This window comes from Cetorhinus maximus, chromosome 2 (assembly GCF_964194155.1).
Source record: "Cetorhinus maximus chromosome 2, sCetMax3.hap1.1, whole genome shotgun sequence".
Taxonomy (NCBI): Eukaryota; Metazoa; Chordata; class Chondrichthyes; order Lamniformes; family Cetorhinidae; genus Cetorhinus; species Cetorhinus maximus.
Window position 1 is genome coordinate 35253742 of NC_135880.1, and position 21494 is coordinate 35275235.

Genomic DNA, 21494 nt, shown 5'->3' on the forward strand with positions numbered 1-21494 from the left:
AAGTACATTTGAGAAACAAATTCTTTTGTAGTCAAGGTGTAGGTTACAACAGGGCTGGAAGTGAGATGGAATCAAGAAAGATCAGAGTCAGATTGGACACCAGGTTTTAAGTTCTGCTCAAGATCAAATGACATTCAGAGAGGTTACACGTCACATGGTTCAGCCAAAGAGACTGAAGAAATCAGTGGCACATGTGTAAATGAAAGATGTACAAGATGCCTGTGCACTTGTGTTCAGAATTTCAGAGGAAACCTGACCATCAATTGAAGTCACACAGTATGATCCAGGGCAAAGCAAAGTAGGTACAATTAACTAATTCTCTCAATGCTGCTCAGATTAGAAGGCAATAACTGGAGGTGAAAGTAAAAAGTGTAATGCAATGAGAATATTTATTCACATGCTTATTACAACAAAGATTTCAGATTCTTTACAGAAATTCACTGTGAACCATGACTACAGTCTTTAGGTTTTGTAGATTAATCTCATTCTATAGAAATCACGATGCAAGCGACCAAAATCAGAACGAAAAAAAAGGCACAGGAATGCAGGTGTGCAATTTAAACCATTCTCTAATGCTTCTCCCCTTTGTCAAGGCACTCCTCTGTGCCAAGTGCCATAATTAGACTAGGACCATGGGTGTTATTGTGCAAAATTGAACTGCTGGTTCATTTTAAGATCATTGCAGTAGTCTAAAAATAAATTTTTTGCATCAGACTTGACTCCTGTACTATTTTTACACTGTAATATGGGCCTATATGTAGCTTTAATGTGTCACCGGCTTTGACTTCCTCCCAAGTGTTTTTTTTCCCAAAACTGTGTTACTTGTTCTCGTTATTAGCTGTCCCAATCTTTGTGTCAACAATGACCCTGCTTCTCTGGCAGCTCACAAGTTTAATTAAAGTTTCCAAAAAAATGAAAGCTGCATTTTCTAAATTTCACAACCTTTGAAGATTCAAGGGGAGACACAGTTCTCAGATTTATTGTACCTGCACAAAATCCACATTCTTATCTGTAAAATGTACTTCTGGAAAGCCAGATAAGAATGTGGATTTTGTGCAAGTACAATTTCTCATGAGATATATTTTCTGGAGCACATTTAGAAACATATCTATTACATACACACACGGAAGGTAATTGAGTCAAGATCAATCAGCACTTCTACAAAATGAACAGCATTAATATTTATTATGATTTATTTATTTATGCATTCATTCATGGGACATGGGCTTCGCTGGCTGGGCCAGCATTTATTGCCTATCCCTAGTTGCCCTTGAGAAGGTGGTGGTTAGCTGCCTTCTTGAACTGCTGCAGTCCACGTGCTGTAGGTACTCCCACAGTGCTGTTAGAAAAGGCAGTTCCAGGATTTTGACCCACTGACAGTGAAGAAACGGCGATATATTTTCAAGTCAGGATGGTGAGTGACTTGGAGGGGAACTTCCAGGTGGCAGCGTTCCCATCTATCTGCTGCCTTTGCCCTTCTCGGTCATCAAGAAACTGATAATAAAATGGAAAAAATGCTGATGATACTCAGTGGTGCTGTAACTGGAAGAGAGTGCTTGGCACTAGCTGGCAATCAAGCCTAATCTCAAGGCCATGCTAGTCAGACAGACATAATTGCACCAAATAAGGCCTACCCGATGACAACCAACGGCATTCCCATCCATCTGCTGCCTTTGTCCTTCTAGATGGTAATGGTCATGGGTTTGGAAGGTGCTGTTGAAGAAATCTTGCTGAATTCCTGCAACGCACCTTGTAGATGGTACACACTGCTGCTACTGTGCGTTGGTGGTGGAAAGAGTGAATGTTTGTGGATGTGGTACCAATCAAGCAGACTACTTTGTCCTGGACAGTGTCAAGCTTTTTGAGTGTTGTGGGAAACTCGTCGCACAATTCCTAGCCTCTGACCTGCATTTGTAGCCACAGTATTTATATGGCTGGTCCAGTTCAGTTTCTGGTCAATGGTAATCCCCAGCATGTTGATAGTGGGGGATTCAGTGATGGTAATGCCATTGAACATCAAGGGACGATGGTTGGATTCTCTCTTGTTGGAGATGGTCATTGCCTGACACTTGTGTGGCACGAATGTTACTTGCCACTTGTCAGCCCAAGCCTGGATATTGTCCAGGTCTTGCTACATTTGGACATGGGCCGCTTCAGTATCTGAGGAGTCGCGAATGGTGCTGAACATTGTGCGAACATCTCCACTTCTGACCTTGTGATGGAAGGAAGGTCATTGATGAAGCAGCTGAAGATGGGTGGGCTGAGAGCACTATCCTGAGGAACTCCTGCAGTGATGTCCTGGAGCTGAAATGACTGACCTCCAATAATCACAGCCATTTTCCTTTGTGCTAGGTATGACTCCAACCAGCAGAGAGTTTTCCCCCCTGATTCCCACTAACTCCAGTTTTGCTAGGGCTCTTTTATGGCACACTCTATCAAACGCTGCCTTGATGTCAAGGGCAGTCACTCTCACCTCACCTCGGCAGTTCAGCTCTTTTGTCCATGTTTGAACCAAGGCTGTAATGAGGTCAGGAGCTGAGTGGCCCTGGCGGAACCCAAAACAGGCGTCAGTGAGCAGGTTATCTCTAAGCAAGTGCTGCTTGATAGCACTGTTGATGACCCCTTTCATTACCTTATTGATGATCGAGAGTAGACTGATGGGGCGGTAATTGACCAGGGTGGATTTGTCTTGCTTTTTGTGTACGGGACATACCTGGGCAATTTTCCACATAGCTAGGTGGAATCCAGTGTTGTAGCTGTACTGGAACAGCTTGGCTAGGGGGTGCGGCAAGTTCTGGAGCACAAGTCTTCAGTACTATTGCCGAAATATTGTCAGGGCCCATAGCCTTCGCAGTATCCAGTGCCTTCAGCCATTTCTTGATATATCACATGGAGTGAATCGAATTGGCTGAAAACTGGCATCTGTGGTGCTGGGGACCTCTGGAGGAGGCCAAGATGGATCGTCCACTCGGCACTTCTGGTTGAAGATTGTAGTAAATGCTTCAGCCTCATCTTTTGCACTGATGTGCTGGGCTCCTCCGCCATTAAGGATGGGGTATTTGTGCAGCCTCCTCCTCCAGTGAGTTGTTTAATTGTCCACCACCATTCACGACTGAATGTGGCAGCGCTGCAGAGTTTAGATCTAATCCGTTGGTTGTGGAATCGCTTAGCTCTGTCTATCACTTGTTGCGTATGCTGTTTAGCATGCAAGTAGTTCTCTGTTATAGCTTCATCAGGTTGACACTTAAGTTTTAGGTATGCCTGGTGCTGCTCCTGGCATGCCCTCCTGCACTCTTCATTGAACCAGGGTTGATCTCTTGGCATGATGGTAATGGTAGTGTGGGGGATAAGCCAGGCCACGAGGTTACAGATTGTGTTCGAGTACAATTCTGCTGCTGCAGATGGTCCACAGCGCCCCATGGATGCCCAGCCTTGACTTGCTGTGAAGGCAGGACTTCGTCTCCACAATGATTGTGCAGTGGCCACTCCTACTGATACTGTCATGGACAGATGCATCAGCAGCAGGCAGGTTGGTGAGGTTGAGATCAAGTATGTTTTTCCTCCTTCTTGGTTCCCTCGTCACCTGCCGCAGACCCAGTCTAGCAGCTATGTCATTTAGGACTCGGCCAGCTCGGTCGGTAATGGTGCTACCAAGCCACTCTTGGTGATAGACATTGAAATCTCCCACCCAGAGTACATTCTGCACCCTTGCCACCTGCAGTGCTTCAATACGGTGTTCAACATGGAGGAGCACTGGTTCATCAGCTGAGGGATGTTGTTAAGTGGTAATCAGCAGGAAGTTTCCTTGCCCATGTTTGGCCTGATGCCATAAGACCTCGTGGGGTCTGGAGTCGATGTTGAGGATGCCCAGGGCAACTCCCTCCTGAGTGTATACCACTGTGCCGACACCTCTGCTGATCCTGTCCTGCCAGCAGGACAGGACATACCCAGGGATGGTGATGGTGGTGTATGGGACATTATCTGTGTGGTATGATTCCATGAGGATGACTATGTCAATTTTGGCACTGGTCCCCAGATGTTGGTAAGCAGGACTTTGCAGGGTTGACAGGGCTGAGATTGCCGTTGTCATTTCCGGTGCCTAGGTCGATGCCGGGTGGTCCTTCCAGTTTCATTCCTTTTTTGTGACTTTGTAGCGGTTTGTTACAACTGAGTGGCTTGCCAGGCCATTTCAGAGGGCATTTAAGAGTCAACGGGCCTGGAGTCACATGTAGGCCTGACCATTAGTGAACCAGATGGGTTTTTACAACAATTATTAGACTTTTAATTCCAGATTTTTATTGAATCCACCATCTACCGTGGTGGGATTCGAACCTAGGTCCCCAGAGTATTACTAGTCCAGCAACAATACCACTACGCCATCACCTCCCCCTGCCTATGATGTAGAATGCAATATTCTAGAGATATTAAATAGCACTGTTTGTTTTTTTTCCCCCTTCCAGGAAAGGGAAACTGGTGTTCTCTAAAAAAAAAAGGGATCAACACGTCAGGTGGAGTTCCTGATCTAATAATTATCCATTGACTCAGGATAGAGAAGGTTCAAGGGGGCTAATGACCTTTTCTTGCTCTGGATTTTATTATATTCCTGTGTTTATTGTTTCAACCATTCATAAAAAGTGTAGAATCCGTCTCGCTAGAATCTAATTTGTATGTTGTGGTGATAAATCAAAGGTTATGATGTGATAAACCATGTCCCTTACCAGTTCTTCTATCAATGTGTACACTGTTCCTTCAATTGCTTGTTCCAGGTGGTGTGCAGCAACCAGCAGCTTTATCATAAGAAAGGTCCAGGATGCAGTAACCACCAGCAGAGTCAACCTATTTAAAAGAGTAAATACATTTCTTATAATGACAGCAACATCAATGGTTTTGCCAGCAGACAGTATTACAATGTGAAGGCATAAGAAAGGGTGCAGAAAAGATTCACAAGAATAGTTCCAGAGACGAGGAGCTTCAGTGACATAGAGAGATTGGACAAGTTAGGACTGTTCTCCTTGAAGAAGAGAAGGTTGAGAGGAGATTTGACGGAGGTCTAGACAGAGTAGATAGGGAGAAACTGCTCCAGATTAAAGGTAATTGGCAAAAGAAGCTATGGCCTCATGAGGAAAAAAATTTTCATGCAGCGAGTGTTTAGGATCTAGAATGCACTACCTGAAATTGTGGAGGAGACGGGGTCAATTGAGAATCGGATCATTATCTGAAAAAGAAAACTTTGCAAAACTACAAGGAAAGGCATGGGAATGGCACTCGGCAAACTGCTCTTTCAGAGGGCAAGCACAAACACGATAGGCCAAATGTCCTCCTTTTGTACTGTAGCTATTCTACGATAATAGTGACATTAGACAGTCCTCTTTAAGGTGTCCTAATGTATCTATGTTTATTGCAATACACACATTGTACACATTGCATGTAAATATCTTTTAGCAGACATATGGGAACACCACTACTTGGAAGCTCCCCTCCAAGCCACACACCATTCTGACTTAGAAATATATCGCCACTCCTTTGCTGTCGCTGGATCAAAATCCTGGAACTCCCTCCCTAACAGCACTGTGAGTGTACCTACTCAGATCCCATAAATGAATTTAAAAAAATTATAAGACACCGGTCACGTGCGATGAAATGGTCAAGTTGTGGATTCCTTTAGTCTTATTAGTACAGGCTACATCAATATCTCATATTGTTGTTATGCTATATATCTGGTACTTAATTCATGGCCTGCAACCAAATCAAAAAAACTCTTTTCAGTGAGATTCACCCAAGATAAATCAGCCAACACTAGATTAGTGTCATACTGTAAACTGGCTAATCAATTTACTGGAGTCAAAGTCCACCATGCTCTCACCCACCACACTCACCCCATCTTCCCAGCAGCAGATTCACACAAGTAAAATCATGTGGCTTCTGAAGTAACCCTTACACACAGGCATCATTCTAGGAAGGTATCATCACTTGCACCAGTATCTTAGATCAGAGGAAGCATCAAAGGGACTTTAAAAAAAAATTCAAATATCTAGGTTGTGTCACAGTTCTACAAGCATAGATAATCTAAAATATATTGCAACAAGAAAATCTTTTAAAAAGTCAAACAGCTTCCAAAATGTGAGCCTTGAACTATATTCCACACAAGCATGGGAACTTCACTCTACATGTGCATACAGATTGGATTAGAAACAACATTTGACAGGCAGGTGCAAAATTCTGCTGTTAATAGTTCAATCACTGTTCCAGCATTAACAATATAAGGAGTGCTATTTGTTCCACTGATAACTGCCAGCCATTTCTTACCACAGAAAGTTGCAAGTCCATCACCATCTGGTAGGTTGGCTTAAAGAGGATTGCCTGGTACCATATTTCAGCAACAAGTCCACAACTGCAGGAAACGCATTTGATTTCCTCCAGATTCTACGACTGATCAGCTCAACGCTAACCATGACATCGTGTGATCAATGAGGAAAAAAAAATTGGATAGGTTCTACACAGGTAGGCAATTCACTAGCTAGGTTACTGCCCAGGCAATGAAGGTGAAAATTACCCCCATAAAATCTTTTGAACCAGTCAAGTTTTCCCCTGTATTAAGTGTGTTGGTGACATCCAGTGATAGTAAGAAGTTACTACAAGAAAATTCTGTAATTTTCCCCAAGGACCCGTCAATAACTGTTTTAAGAAATTGATGATGTTGCACTAATAAAATTACATAAATCTATTTTGGTTCACTTAAAACAAGTTAAGAAGAATCTAAGCAGTCCTGATGTGAAATGGCATAGGGAGAACAATATAGAACTTTAAATAACAATGGACTAAAATACCTCATACAGTATAACTCCTTAAAGCATCCTTTAAATAAATAACCATATTTCATACATAGCACAGTACACAACTCTCAACTCTCTCCTGCACCAAGCACAATTCTGTTACTTGCAGAAGATGTCAAGAAACATATTGTAGATCTTTTTCCATAAGTATGTTCTGATTTAACTCATTGATTACAGGGTGGAAGGTCATATAACATTAAAAAAACTCCTAAAAATATTTGACATTAAATTCTATTAACTTCAGCAATGATTGAAAACAGAGTAGAAATAGATCCAAATTGTGGTTGATTATTTTAACTGTCATTCATTTTGCATCTGTAATTTACAATGAAGCAACATACTGTAGAATGTACTGATGGATTTCAAGCACAAACTTTGTAACAATTCAGAACAGATATTTGCATTTTGCCACCGATTTCAAAACGAGAACCAAAAATATTTAGCTAATAGATGTTTACAAGTAGAGTCAAATTCCAGTGATCAAATCTGGGTGAGATTAGGTTGTGTATTGTTTAGACCACTATTCTCCAATACATTAGCCACTTGCTTATGTGGCTAATTGGGAATCCAGATATGGCAAATTGTATTTTTAATTGGTAAGTAAAAATAAGTAGTACACCCAATCATTGGATTAATGGAATCTTATTTCAATAATCATATTTTACCATGTATGCATATGTTTGTTAACTGTTTTGTGCATTTGTTGATTAAATGGCAAAAATGAAAAGCCATGTGCGTGTGTTTTTTATGGTTTGTGCTTTACTTCCTTAGTTCCTGCTTATTGATTATCTGCTAAAATGGTGTTTCTCCCATATTGATGAAAAGGTGAAGGAGGAAGACTGAAAATACTTGCAAAGAATAATGAGAGATATGTTTTAAGTTATATACACATGAAGTACATTTACCTGCATTGTGTGTAAGGTGTTTTCTACTAAAATGATAACACTGCTAAAATAGTGTTGCCATAGCCACAACTGTAGCTAGTCAGCAATATTTATTGGACAAAACAGATTTTAACTCTCCAGTCTAAACCAATGATTAGAACAGTTAGTATATGATGTACTGGACAATGTCCACAGACTCCAATGTCCTCACCCAGGGCTTAAACTTGTGATAACAAAAGGTGTGATTATAGTGGCTGCACTAGAGAATAATATTTTTGGGTAAATAGTCGATTCATGTTGGTAGAACCATAGAAAAGTTACAGCACAGAAGGAGGCCATTTGGCCCATCTTGTCCATGCCAGCCTGGGGACACCCAGGTGCCCTTTCTAATCCCACCTTTCTACACCCGGCCCATAGCCCTGCAGTTTACAGCACTTTAGGTGCAGATCCAGGTACTTTTTAAAAGAGTTTAAAGTTTCTGCCTCTACCACCAACTTGGGCAGCGAATTCCAGACACCTACTACCCTCTGCGTAAAAAAGTTCTTCCTCATGTCCCCCCTACACCTTCTGCCACTTATCTTGAATCTATGTCTCCTGGTTCTAGAATTCTCCATCAAGGGAAACAATTTTATCCTGTCCACTCTATCTATTCCCCTCATAATTTTGTACACCTCAATGAAGTTACCTCTCAGCCTTCTTTGTTCTAAGGAAAATAGCCCCAACCTATCCAATCTCTCCTCGTAGCTACACTTTTCTAACCCTGGCAACATTCTTGTAAACCTCCTCTGCACTCTCTCCAGAGCTATTACATCCTTCCTGTAATGTGGTGACCAGAACTGCACACAATACTCCAGTTGTGGCCTCACCAATGTTTTATACAATTCCAACATTATATCCTTACTTTTATATTCTATACCTCTGCCAATGAAGGAGAGCATTCCATATGCCTTTTTTACAACCTTGTCTACTTGAACTGCTGCCTTCAGGGGCCTGTGTACTTGTACGCCAAGATCTCTCACTTCATCTACCCCTCTTAGTATATTCCCATTTATTTTGTAATCCCTGTAACTGTTTGACCTTACTAAATGTATGACCTCACACTTCTCTATGTTAAAATCCATCTGCCACTTTACCACCCACTCCACCAACCCATCTATATCGTTTTGGAGATTATGGCTATCTTCTACACTATTCACTATTCGGCCAATCTTTGTGTCATCTGCAAATTTTCCAATCGTGCCCCCCACGTTCACGTCCAAATCGTTAATATATAACACAAACAGCAAGGGTCCCAACACCGAGCCCTGTGGAACACCACTTGAGACAACTTTCCATTCGCAAGGGCATCCATCAACCATTACCCTTTGTTTCCTGTTACAAAGCCAACCTTTTATCCAGTTTGCCACATTATCCTGAATCCCATGGGCTTTTACTTTCCTGACCAATCTGCCATGTGGAACCTTGTCAAATGCCTTGCTAAAATCCACGTACACAACATCCACTGCACTACCTTCATCAACCCTTCTTGTCACTTCCTCAAAAATTCAATCAAATTTGTGAGGCAAGACCTTCCTTTAACAAATCCATGTTGACCATCCCTGACTAGCCCATGCCTTTCCACATGACACTTAATCCTATCTTTTAGGATTGATTCTACTCACCACTGATGTAAGACTAACTGGCCTATAATTGTTTGGCATTTCCTTTGATCCCTTTTTAAACAATGGAACTACGTTTGCATTTCTCCAGTCCTCCGGTACCTCCCCTGTATCTAGTGAAGATTGGAAAATCATCCTCAGAGCATCTGCTATCTCCTCCCTGACTTCCATCAGCAGCCTCGGAAACAATCCATCTGGCCCTGGTGACTTATCAACTTTCAAGGATTTCAACCTTTCGAGTACTTCCTCTCTCTTTATGACTATCCCGTCCAATATCTCACAGTGTTCCTCCTGGACTACTATATCTGCATCCTCCCTTTCCTTTGTAAACACGGAGACAAAATACTCATTCAAAACCCTTCCCACAGCCTCTGCATCTACACACAAGTTTCCATCTTCATCTCTGATAGGCCCCACTTTTTCCTTAGCCATATAAAAGCATACAGCTGTGTTTCAGTAGCATGAACATAACACCAGGATACTATTTAGAGGTTATAGCAACTGGTTATTGTATATCTTGCAATAGAGTGAAAATCCTTAATATTTATGCAGACTTCAATTTAAAAATAAATTCTGCATTTCAGATATTAAGGGGCAAGACAAAACAACCATACTGTGTTTGCTTTATGGAGACTAGGAATGCTTTTTATATATGGCACCACTTGTGAGGTCACAAAAATAACCTGCTTACAAAATACATTTTAAAGGAAAAGAGTAAATTTAATTTTGCATTTTTAATCCTTGTTCAGGATATAGCTCCTAATTTGACTCGTTAGTGTTGTTGTAGTGAAAGTGGACTGGTAATAATTCAGAGAATGACAGTTCAAATTCCACCATAGAATTTAAATTATTTGCTCATTTAAATTAAGTCTGGAAATAAGAAATCTGATGTCAGTAATGAAACCATGAAACAGTCAGATTGTTGTAAAAGCCTGACTGGTTTGATAATATCCTTTAAGAAAGGAAAAAAACAGGTAAGGAAAATAGGATATATGTGAATAAAAACAAAATACTGCTGGAGATCTGAAATAAAAACACAAAATGCTGGAAAAACTCAACAGGTCTGACAGCAACTGTGTGGAGAGAAACAGAGTTAACACTGAGTCCAATATGACTCTTCTTCAAAACTGAAGAGAGGTTGGGATGTGATGGGGTTTTATGCTGTTGAAAAGTGGGAGGGCGGCCAGGTGGAGCGCAAGAGAATGTCAGGGCTAGGTTAGAGGGCAGGGAGATTAAATAACAAAGATGCCATGGACACAAGGCAAACAGAGTGGCAATGATAGTATTAAAGGCACAAAGCATTGGTCCAGTGTTGGCGTTAATAGCAGAATAAAAGGTCAACCCTGTCTGAAAGCAAAAAACATGGGAAGATGCAGAATGGGGAAATAAATGCGACTCCAGTCCCATATCAACATGACTGCTCTCTTAAATAACCTAGCACGCCATTGAGATGTGTCAAAGGACCAGCACCATCTTTTCATGGTAGCTAGGGATGGGCAATGTCAGCCTTGTAAATGATGCCCACATCCCAGGAAGAAAGCAAAAATATTACAAGTAGGCATGTAAGTAGAGATCTAACCAGCGCAGGATTGCAGTATAAATCTAACAGTTAAAGCACACTCCATTTAGCACACTGTAAATACACTATTTTATTTGTTCTTGGAATGTAGCAATGCTGGTAAGACAGTATTTTATGCCCATCCCTAGTTGCCCTAAAGGCATCAATGGTTAACCACATACTGTGGGACTTGAGTCACACATAGGTCAGATGAGGCAGTTTGCACTGTAAAGCTCTACAAACAGCAATGAGATAATAACTGAACAACTCTGTTTTTCAGATAGGTTGAGTGTGGAAAGTGACAGACTCCCTTAACAAGAGTTTCATGTTCCACAACTTTTGAAAGATTAGAAGCAACATTGAAAGTGGCCATGGTGAAGTGTAGAAAACTGCTTCTAGCATACAGACAGCACAGATATGATAGGTCAAATTACCACCTTCTTGTATGGTTTTATGGTTTTGGCATTCCTCTCGAGGAGACAGATGGGAAACAAAAGGTTGTGGCTGTGCACGTATGGATATTAAGCAATGGGAAACTTACCAGATCTTTATTCTCTTTGGAGTGAGTCTACTTTTCTGAATCATGTTATCCACTAGGTAGTAAAGCAGCACTGTTATTCCGGCAATGTAAAACATTATATACAGGATGAAGGTCACGTGCACACAATGAAAGGGTGCTTCAAACTGCCGTTGAATGTTATCCTGTAGTTTAAGCAAATTACACCAAGAAAGAAATGACGTCATTTAATATCGATGGAAATAATTTATTCATTATCTGAGGTTTCATCTAAATAACATTAAAAATACCAGCTCAAAGAACGGCTGTGATATCATTGTTAGAGTCCAACTGCAACACCAGATTCCCACTCAGTTTTCACACCGATCTGAAATATTAGCAGCCTGAGGAAAAGAGGAAAGAGCGTCTGGAAGCAGCAGATATCCCTTTTCACTCTTGGATAGTAGAAAGCCCGACATTCCTCAGGTACTGAAGCGTCCGTGTCCATATGCAGCAAGACCTGGACAACCTTTAGGCTTGGGACGATGAGTAACATTCATGCCACATAAGTGCCAGGCAATGACCATCTCCAACAAGAGAGAATCTAACCATCTCCCCATGACATTCAATGGCATCACCATCACTGAATACCCCACTATCGACATCCTGGAGTTACCATTGGTCAGAAATGGCACTGGAAAGACCATTTAAATACTGTGATCACAAGAGCAGGTAGGTCAGAGGTTGCCAATTCTGTGGTGAGCAACACACCTCCTGACTCCCTAAAGCCTGTCCACCATCTACAAGGCACACACAAGGAGTATGATGGAATACTCTCCACTTGCTTAGATAAGAGTGGCTCCAACAAAACTCAAGAAGCTGGACACCATCCAGGACAAAGCAATCCACTTGATCAGCACCCCATGCACCAACTTATACATTCACTCCCTCCACCACTGGTGCACAACAGCAGCAGTGTGTACCATATACAAGATGCACTGCAGCAACTCACCAAGGCTCCTTCGACAACATCTTCCAAATCCACAATCTCTACCACCAAAGGAGGACATGGACTGCAGATACATGGGAACAACAACACATGCAAGTTCCCCTCCAAGCCACATCATCCTGACTTGGAAGTTCCTTCATTATCACTGGATCAAAATCCTTGAAATCCCTTCCTAACAGCACTGTCGGTGTACCTGCACCAGGTGGACTCAGCAGTTCAAGGCAGCCCCTCACCACCACCTTAAGGGCAATTTGGGGTGGGCAACAAATGCTGGCCCTGCCAGGGACACCCACATCCCACAATCAAAAGTCAAAGAATTAACATAATCCTCCTAAACAAACATCTTGTTATTCTGTACAAACTGAGAGTTGGAAAAAGGAGGAAAAATACATTTCACTGAAGGAACCCACCACTGATAAACCAGTAAGTAAATGCAGACATTTAACATCACACAGAGAGGGGATAAGAGAATTTGTTTAAAAAACACAGAAGATTGCTAGAACAGCAATTAAACACAATGCTAAATGTGCTCAACAATCAACAAAACTAACAGAAGATTGAACGATATAATCAGAATGGTAAAGTACAAGTCAGAGAATCAAACTGCACATTGTGCTGTTCAGACTATATCTCAAGTAGTGTCCACTTCTGATTACCAAGGCCAAAGGAGAAATCTGAGAGCTGGATGCAATTTCTCAGATAATGACGCAGTACATGCCTGCATTCAAGACGACCTGGGAGTTGGTGGCTGATAAGTGGCAAGTAACTTTTGTGCTATATACATGCCAGGCACTGACAACCTCCAACAATCACTTCCCCATGTCATTCAATGGCATCATCATTGCTGAATCTCCCACCATCAACATTCTGGGGGTCACCACTGGCCAGTAACTTTACTGAAATAGCCACATAAAGGTCATGACTAATAGAGCAAGTCAGAGACTGGGCATTCAGTAGCATTTATTCTACGGCATTTATTTCCAATCCCTGATTGCCCTGGATGGATGAATCAAAATGGGCTGAATGCTTTCAAGTCATAATTATCTTGTGTGACATGGAATGCCCTACCAGAAACAGCGGTTAAAGCAAAATCCAAAAAAGCATTTAGAATGATTTGAAAGAAAAAAGGAAATGGAGAAAAGACAGAGGAATTGGACTAAGTGGGCAAGTCTTTTAGAAAGTTGGCCAAGGTGTAATGAGTCAAATGGTATCCTATGCCACAGGGCTCCTATGATTCTGTAACACAAGATTGCTTTCAATGCAGCAATAAGCTAATAAGCTCTCTTTCATGCAGTGCTAAATGCACACATTTGAAATAATATTCAGTAATTTAGCGTACTACGTTTAGGGAAGGCTTTCATAACATGAGTTAACAGCTCGACAAGAAACGTGGAGAAACACACCATACTTTCAGGACCTCATTGTGAATATTGTGTATTCAATAAATTAACTGTCTAAGTACTCCAAGCAATCTGGAATTAATTAAGGGGTAGGAATTGACTAAAGCTAGATCAAAAAATTGCATTTTAAGGATGCATTCACACTATGCAATACACAAACTCAAGATGGAAATTTACTAAGTATTAACATCAAACAAAAGTAGTAAACAGTTATACAACTTGTATTGATAGAGACTTTAATGTAATATTATTAATAATAATAATAAAACGGTCGCAGTACCGTTTTAAAGCAAACAATGGCACTGAGCCACTAGGATGATATTCGTGCAGATGGCCAAAAGCTTGGTCAAAGAGGTAGGTTTTAAGGAGCATCTTAAAGGAGGAAAGCGAGATAGAGAGGCAGAGAGGTTTAAGGAGGGAATTCTTGAGTATAGGGGTTAGGCAGCCGAAGGCACAGCCGCCAATGTTGAGTAATTAAAATCTGGGTTGCTCAAGGGGCCAGAATTAGACGAGCACAGCTATCAGGGGGTAGTGGGACTGGAGGAGACTACAGAGATAGGGAGTGGCAAGGCTATGGAGGGACTTGAAAACAAGGATGAGAACTTCCCCTCCCTGCTTGGTTTTTTTTAAAGTTATTAGGACATTGTTATTAGCTTTCTGAAATCAGCATAATTTAGTTGAAGTTTATTTAACATTCAAACAGCACAAAAATGCTAACGTTGGGATCCTCCTGCTAACGTAATAGCCAAAATTCAAGTCAATACTGGATTTTTAGTCCAATGTGTACAATACATTCATTTTGTGCTCATCTTTTCTCACTTGCCCTATTAGAAAACATGAAGGATTAAGACAATTGTGACTAGAACAAGTCAGACTACAAAACTGAAATAGCAGATCCATGCACTATTTTGTAACAGTTCATCAAGCTGTTTCCAGGACAATAAATGTCAATACTTGCATAAAATATTTAGTCTAATCATACGTTAGTATTCAAATTTACAATTTGAACAAATATGCATCATGTATTTTAAGTATATGATCAGATTTTTTTTAAAAAACCTAATTTAGATCTCCGAAGCACCATAACCAGTACCTGCCTGCAAGCACAAGCAAGCAATCTAGTTACAGCTCAGCAAACATGCTTTGGAGATGCAGGATAGTGGTACAGGCTAAGTCCTTATTTTTCTTAGAGATGACTTGGAGATGACCAGTCCATCAGTGAATAGATGGCTGTATGATCAGTTGTTATTAATATATAATTTAATCTCAACACAATAATTTGTGTACTGTAGCTTGTTTCATCATTTTTATCTGTAGGTTAAAAGCACTTTAACTGTTTTCAGTCTGCCAGGACATCATTTTATATTCATATTCTGCCTAATATCATCCAACTTTTTAAAAAATTTCTTGTCCTAAGAACATAGGAACATCTTCTATGTGGCACTTGGTCACCAATAAACTGCCTAGTTGGGGTTCCACCAGGACCACTTAGCTCCAGACCTCATTACAGCCTTGGTTCAAGCATAGACAAAAGACCTGAATTCAAGAGATGAGAGTGACAGCCCTAGATAACAAGCCAACATTTGACTGAGTGTTGCATTAACAGTGAAATTGAAGTCAATGTGAATCAGGGGAAAAATCTCCACTGACTGGAGTCATTTATAAGCACAAAGAAAGATGTTTTTGTTGTTGGGGGACAATCATCTCAGCACCAGGACATTGCTGCAGGAGTTCCTCAGGACAATGTCCCAGGCTCAACCATTTTCAGCTACCTGATTAGTGACCTTCCCTCCAACATCTGTTCAGAAGTGACGTTATTGGCTGATGATTGCCCAGTGTTCAGTTTCAATCGCGACTCCTCAGATAATGAAGCCGTCCATCCCTGAAAGCAGCAAGACCTGAACAACGTTAAGGCTGGGGCTGATAAGTATAATATTCACAACACACCAATCAGGCAATGATCATCTTCTAACAAGAGAATTAGATTATGAGCTTAAGTCCCTGGAATGGGGCTTGAACCCATAACCTACTGACTCAGAAGCAAGAGAGCCACCACACGGCTATCCTATTTAATGGATAAATAGGGGAGCAAAACATTGTTTGGGACATTGGGACCTGATAGAGATGTATAAGATTATGAGGGGCATAGAAAGGCATTTTTTCCATTAGTAGCAGGAGTCAATAACCAGGGGGCATAGATTTAAAGTAAGAGGTAGAAGGCCAAGAGGGGAGTTGAGAAGAAATTTTTTCACCCAGAGGGTGGTGGGAGTCTGGAACTCACTGCCTGAAAGGGTGGTCGAGTCAGAAACCCCCGTAACATTTAAGAAGTATTTAGATATTCACTTGCGTTGCCATAGCCTCCAGGGCTATGGGCCAAGCGCTGGAAAATGGGATTAGTGTAGTCAGATCTTGGTTGACCGGCGCAGACATGATGGGCCAAATGGCATCTTTGTGCTGTAAACATCTATAAGTCTATTGTTCATGATAATAGCTAAGCAATGGAGCTTTGAACCAGTTGTAGTTTATGCAGGACTGCTGGTAAGGAAAGCATCAGAGAACTCTAACTTTGATTTTCTATTAATAGGTTCTCCAGCTGTTCATTACTCACCAATAGTTTCCAGAAATCCTTGTGCCACCTTATGAGTGATTGGTTGAGTGCTACTTCTGAGCTGCTTATAATAGGGTGGCACCCATGGAATGTCCTCACTCTACCATTGTAGTAATTCAAATGCAACAGTAGTGGACCTAAAAGCAAATAGAAGTTCAATTATTAACAATGTTATGGTGACTTAGTGTGCCCTATTAAAGTTAAAGGATAACGAGATTCAAGAATAAATTGCTTAAATTGTACAAAACACCATGGGGAAGGAAGATTCTCCTAGGATCAGAGACTCGAATATGATTAAACTGAGCACGGTCTCAGGGGAGACGGTGGCATAGTGGCAATGGACTAGTAATCAAGAGACCCAGGCTAATATTCTGGGGACATGGGTTCAAATTTAAATTCAACTAATAAAATCCGGATTTAAAAGCTACTCCATAGTCAGTAACGTTGACTGTCACAAAAAAAAAACCCATCTGGTCCTTAAGGGAAGGAAATCTGCTGCCCTTATCTGGTCTGGCCGACATGTAACTCCAGACCCACAGCAGTATGGTGGACTCTTAACTATCCTCGGAAATGGCCCAGCAAGCCACTCAGTTCAAGGGCAATTAGGGATGGGCAACAAATGTTGGCTTTGCCAGCAATGCTCATATCCCTGAAAGAATAAATTAAAAACACGAAAGAGCTGAAATACAAAATCCCATTAAGCCTGCTCCTGCCAGATCACAAACCAGAGTGCAAAAATTCAACAGCTTCAAATAAAACAATTTAATCTGAAGAAAAAATGTAGATGATAGATTTTAAAATAAAAATAAAACATTGGGACCAATGTGTATTTCCATCAACATTTGAAAAAAGAAAAGCATTTTGGAGAGAAGCCCTTCATCAGAATTTCCTCTGCTCCACATAGGTTATCTTTTGCAGCTAAAACTGCAGTGAAATAATGGATATTTTAAATCAGACTTTGACCCTTCCAGTACTAAACTGAACACATACCATGCAAGTATTCAAACAAGATGACGACAGCAAAAATTAGGAGCAAAGATGATATAATGAGAACAAGTACTTCTCTTTTAGTAAGTCTCATATCATCCATTTCTGGCCATAGGCTGATCTGAAAATATAGAAATTGGATCATTAGACGCCTATGCTAAGTACAAGATTTTTCTGTTAGCGTAATTCTTAAGGTGATTCTTTTTGCTAATCAACATGATGATCTTCCATGTTTGAGAATGGAAACATTTTGGACATCCAAGTTAGATATAGTAGAGCTAGATATGGAGTAAAACTCCCCCTATTCTGCACTATCATATCTTAGTCTCAACTCCATGGTGATATTCTTACCTTTCCAATGTTTTGCAATCTTCTAAACTTAATAAAATTTACAATTGTGCTATTTATGTCAGATTTGGAGGATTTAGTTCCCCTAAGCGCATACATTCACTAGTAATTGGCTTGTCTACTCAGAGGTTTTACATAATATCTTTATAGCTGACAGAGGGAGAGGATTTATCACATCAAGTTAAGCTGTTTTCAACTACAGATCCCACAGGTGATTTTGTGCTCCACCTTTAATGTGCTTCTCTCTCTCCACCCTGCATCATGCACAAAACTTATAATTGAAAATAAATTGATTAAATTGAGATTAAATAAATTGAGATTAAATATGATGTTATGTTATTTAGTCTGGATGGACCTACTTAGATAACTGCTTAACAAATAGGAGAGAGAGAGAATGACAAAGACTCTGTATAATTATGGACTGCCACATTGATTTGTGACACTAAGGACTTGAAGTACTGCAGCTTACAGTTCCCCAACAATGCAACACTATTTCAAATACAAGACATCTCCTCCAGCAAACAGCAGGAGATGTCACTTCATAACAGGAAACAAGGGAGAGACAAGAGTAGAGATTAGAAAACAGAAATAAATTGCTTGTTTCAAAATCCAATTTCTTAAGCTTAAATAAAAAGGATACAACTCCCATAATCACTACCTTAGCTACTTTTACTACTGATTGTGCTACAAAGTTCGAGATTTTGGAATGCTTTAGTTACAGTAATTTTGTGACGGCAGCACATGTTCAAGATGATGTTGTGACCCGAAGGAACTGTGATAATAATGGCATGTGCCAGAAGTGCAATGTTATTGTTTGCAGTCTGGTTACATCCACACGTTCTCCTCTTCACAACACAGGAAAGGTAGACTGACAAAGAAGCTACATTCTGCACGGATTGAAAATTGCCATCAACATCCTTCTCCATACTCAATAGCACCTTTCAATTCACTCTTACTTGCCACATTAGTGTAACATCACACTGTATAATCAAACACTCAAAATTTTTACCACCCAATTTATTCAGATTAGTAAATTCAGCTTTGACATTTCATCTATTTCCTATACAGTTAGTGCTCATGTATAAAGATATTTTAAATCATTTTAAAATAATTGCACTTATCTAATGAGTAAAAGATGTTGAAAGTATTACACAAGGGGATAAAAATTCATTATGGCATTTTCCAAGGCAAAATAATGAAAAGTTTCACTTAATCCTTCAGAACAAGGAATTTCTCTACTGTGGTAGCTTTCTAACTGGTTAAATCTCTGTTTGCCACACTGCTGTGAGCGTTTTGAATCTCATTTTAATTGACTTTCTCTTGTAAGACAGTTGCACACTTCTAATGGCTATCTACATCATTTAAAATATGCAGCCGCATGTTGGCACATGATGCCATCCAGGACAAAGCAGCCTGCTCGATTGATAACCCATCCAACAGCTTAAACATTCACTCCCTCCACCACTGAAGCACAGTTGTAGTAGTGTGTACCATCTACAAGATATACTGCTGCAACTCATCAAGACTCCTTTGACAGTACCTTCCAAACCCATGACTTTACCTCCTAGAAAGGCAAGGGCAGCAGACACATGGGAACATCACCACCTACAAATTCCCCTCCAAGCCACACACCATCATGACTTGGAACTATACAAGTTCTTTCACTGGATCAAAATCTTGCAACTCTCTTCCTAACAGCACTGTGGGTGTACCTACACCACATGGATTGCAGTGGCTCAAGGCGGCAGCTGAACATCACCTTCGCAAGGGCAATCAGGGATAGGCAACATAGGCTGGCCTTGCCAGCAATATCCACATCCGTTGAAATATATTTTTAAAAATAGCCTGCTGCTCACAGACCTGAAGCTTCAAAGGAGAGAGGGGGTCATTAGAGTGGTGCAGCTTGCAGAAGGTTACACAGGCAGTGGATAAGCTTCCTTGACATGTCGGAACAGAAGTGAAGTGCTTCAGGAGGCTCAGGGTCTCCTGTCAAGTGGTGGCAGACATGTGTAGCTTCCTGGAACAAGACCTACTGGCCACACTGCCCTCAATTTCTTTGCTTATGGCTCCTTCCAGGACCCGGTGGGAGATATTTGCAGTCAACAGTCCACAAATGCATAAATCAGGTACTGACTGCATTGGAGTGTCAACCTTCTTATTCGGAGGTCAGAATGCTACCAACAGAGCCATGCCTTAATCTCAATTTTAAAAAAAACTCCATACTGCTAAGAATTGTTTGTGGTGCCTTTTATCTACAACCAAAACATAAAGCAGTTATGGAAACTAAAACCTCAATAGGTCAAGTTATTATTACCGTAGTTAAAAATGGCACACAGTGAACTTTATTTGAACATTTTGATATTAAAGTAAAACATATTAGCTAACAAAGAAGTGGTTATAGTACTGGACTATAAATCCAGAGGTTGAGAGTTCAAACCCTACTTTATAAAATTGGGAAATTAAATTTAATAAAGCAACTAACATGGGCTAGGTCTAGAAAATGAATTACTGTAAAATTTGCCCTAGCCTCATAAAATACCAACAAGCTCACAAATATTCTTTAGGAATGGGAAGTTGACATCAGTTCCTGGTCTGGCCTACACATGCCTCTGGTCTCATCCCAGTTTTTAAATTCCTTCATGGCCACACCTCTCCCAGCTCTGTAATCTTCACCAGCCCACCAAGATCTCTGTGCTCTTCCAATTCTTGCCTCTTTCCCGTTCTGCATTTAAAATCACTCCGTCATTGGCAGCCATGCCTACAGCTGCCTAGGCCCTAAACTTTGCAATTTCCTCCCTAAACCTCCATGCCTCTCTATTCTCCATTAAGACCCTCCCTAAAACCTACCTCTTTTACCAAGCTTTTGGACATTTGTCTTAATATGTTCTTTTGTGGTTCAGTGTCAAATTTTTGTTTAATGTTCCTGCAAAATTATCTTGGGGCATTTTACTATGTTAAAGGTGCCATATAAATCTAAGTTGTTGCAGTCCACACTATATGTTTGTCTCTTAATGCCTTTTTCTAGTAGTCTAGTAAGCCACTCCATGTAAACCGCACTGCTACCATCTGAAGGCAAGTGGCATGGGCAATAATCATGGCCTTGTCAGCCACAAAGCTCTTAAGGATAAAAAAAATAGTTTAAAATGACCCATCAATTGGTGCCAATTGATGTCAATCATCCTTCATTATGGACATCACTGCACAATTATATGAAACATTTTTCTCATTTCTTCCACATCATCCACAAGTGAGGGATGTGAGTACACTGCTCCCAGGCTCACCAATGCTTGCCTTAAACCACTGGTTAGAAGGCAGATGAGCACACACCAGGGTATTTCTGGATTTCTCCTCCATGTTATGAAGGGTTTTGTGGCTGGTCAGCACCTCCCGTGACAACATCACTAAGATGGATCACTTACAAAAGAGAGGAATTGAAGTCATGGGCCAGGAGGGAGACCTGCCTCAGAGTTGCTAGCCAATCTATTGGCCAACAGCTCTCGAGTCCTTGCAACGCTAGAGGTCGTGGTGGAAAGGACTGGGACTGCGAGCGGTCCCAAAGACCAAGTCCCGGAAGTCCAGGAAAGTTTTGGGGTTCTCAGGGCAGGATGGGGAGGTGAGGCCCATGGGGATGTGCAGAATGGGGTGGGGGGATTGTGGAGTTCAGGGAGGGCGGGTGGGGGTGAGGGGGGAGTGGAGAAAGAGGTGCCCGATGT

The 21494-nt window shown here is 41.0% G+C and overlaps 1 protein-coding gene across 1 annotated transcript in view; it reads right to left on the bottom strand.

The window, feature by feature from the left end:
• LOC144693305 (uncharacterized) overlaps window positions 1-21494 on the bottom strand; it is a 50370-nt gene that overhangs the window by 4220 nt on the left and 24656 nt on the right. Inside the window, exons 5-8 of the mRNA XM_078563082.1 lie at window positions 17437-17554; window positions 16447-16583; window positions 11475-11635; window positions 4719-4836 (exon numbers count right to left, since the gene is read on the bottom strand). Coding sequence (XP_078419208.1) covers window positions 4719-4836; window positions 11475-11635; window positions 16447-16583; window positions 17437-17554 — 534 coding nt within the window. The remainder of the gene's footprint in view (window positions 1-4718; window positions 4837-11474; window positions 11636-16446; window positions 16584-17436; window positions 17555-21494) is intronic.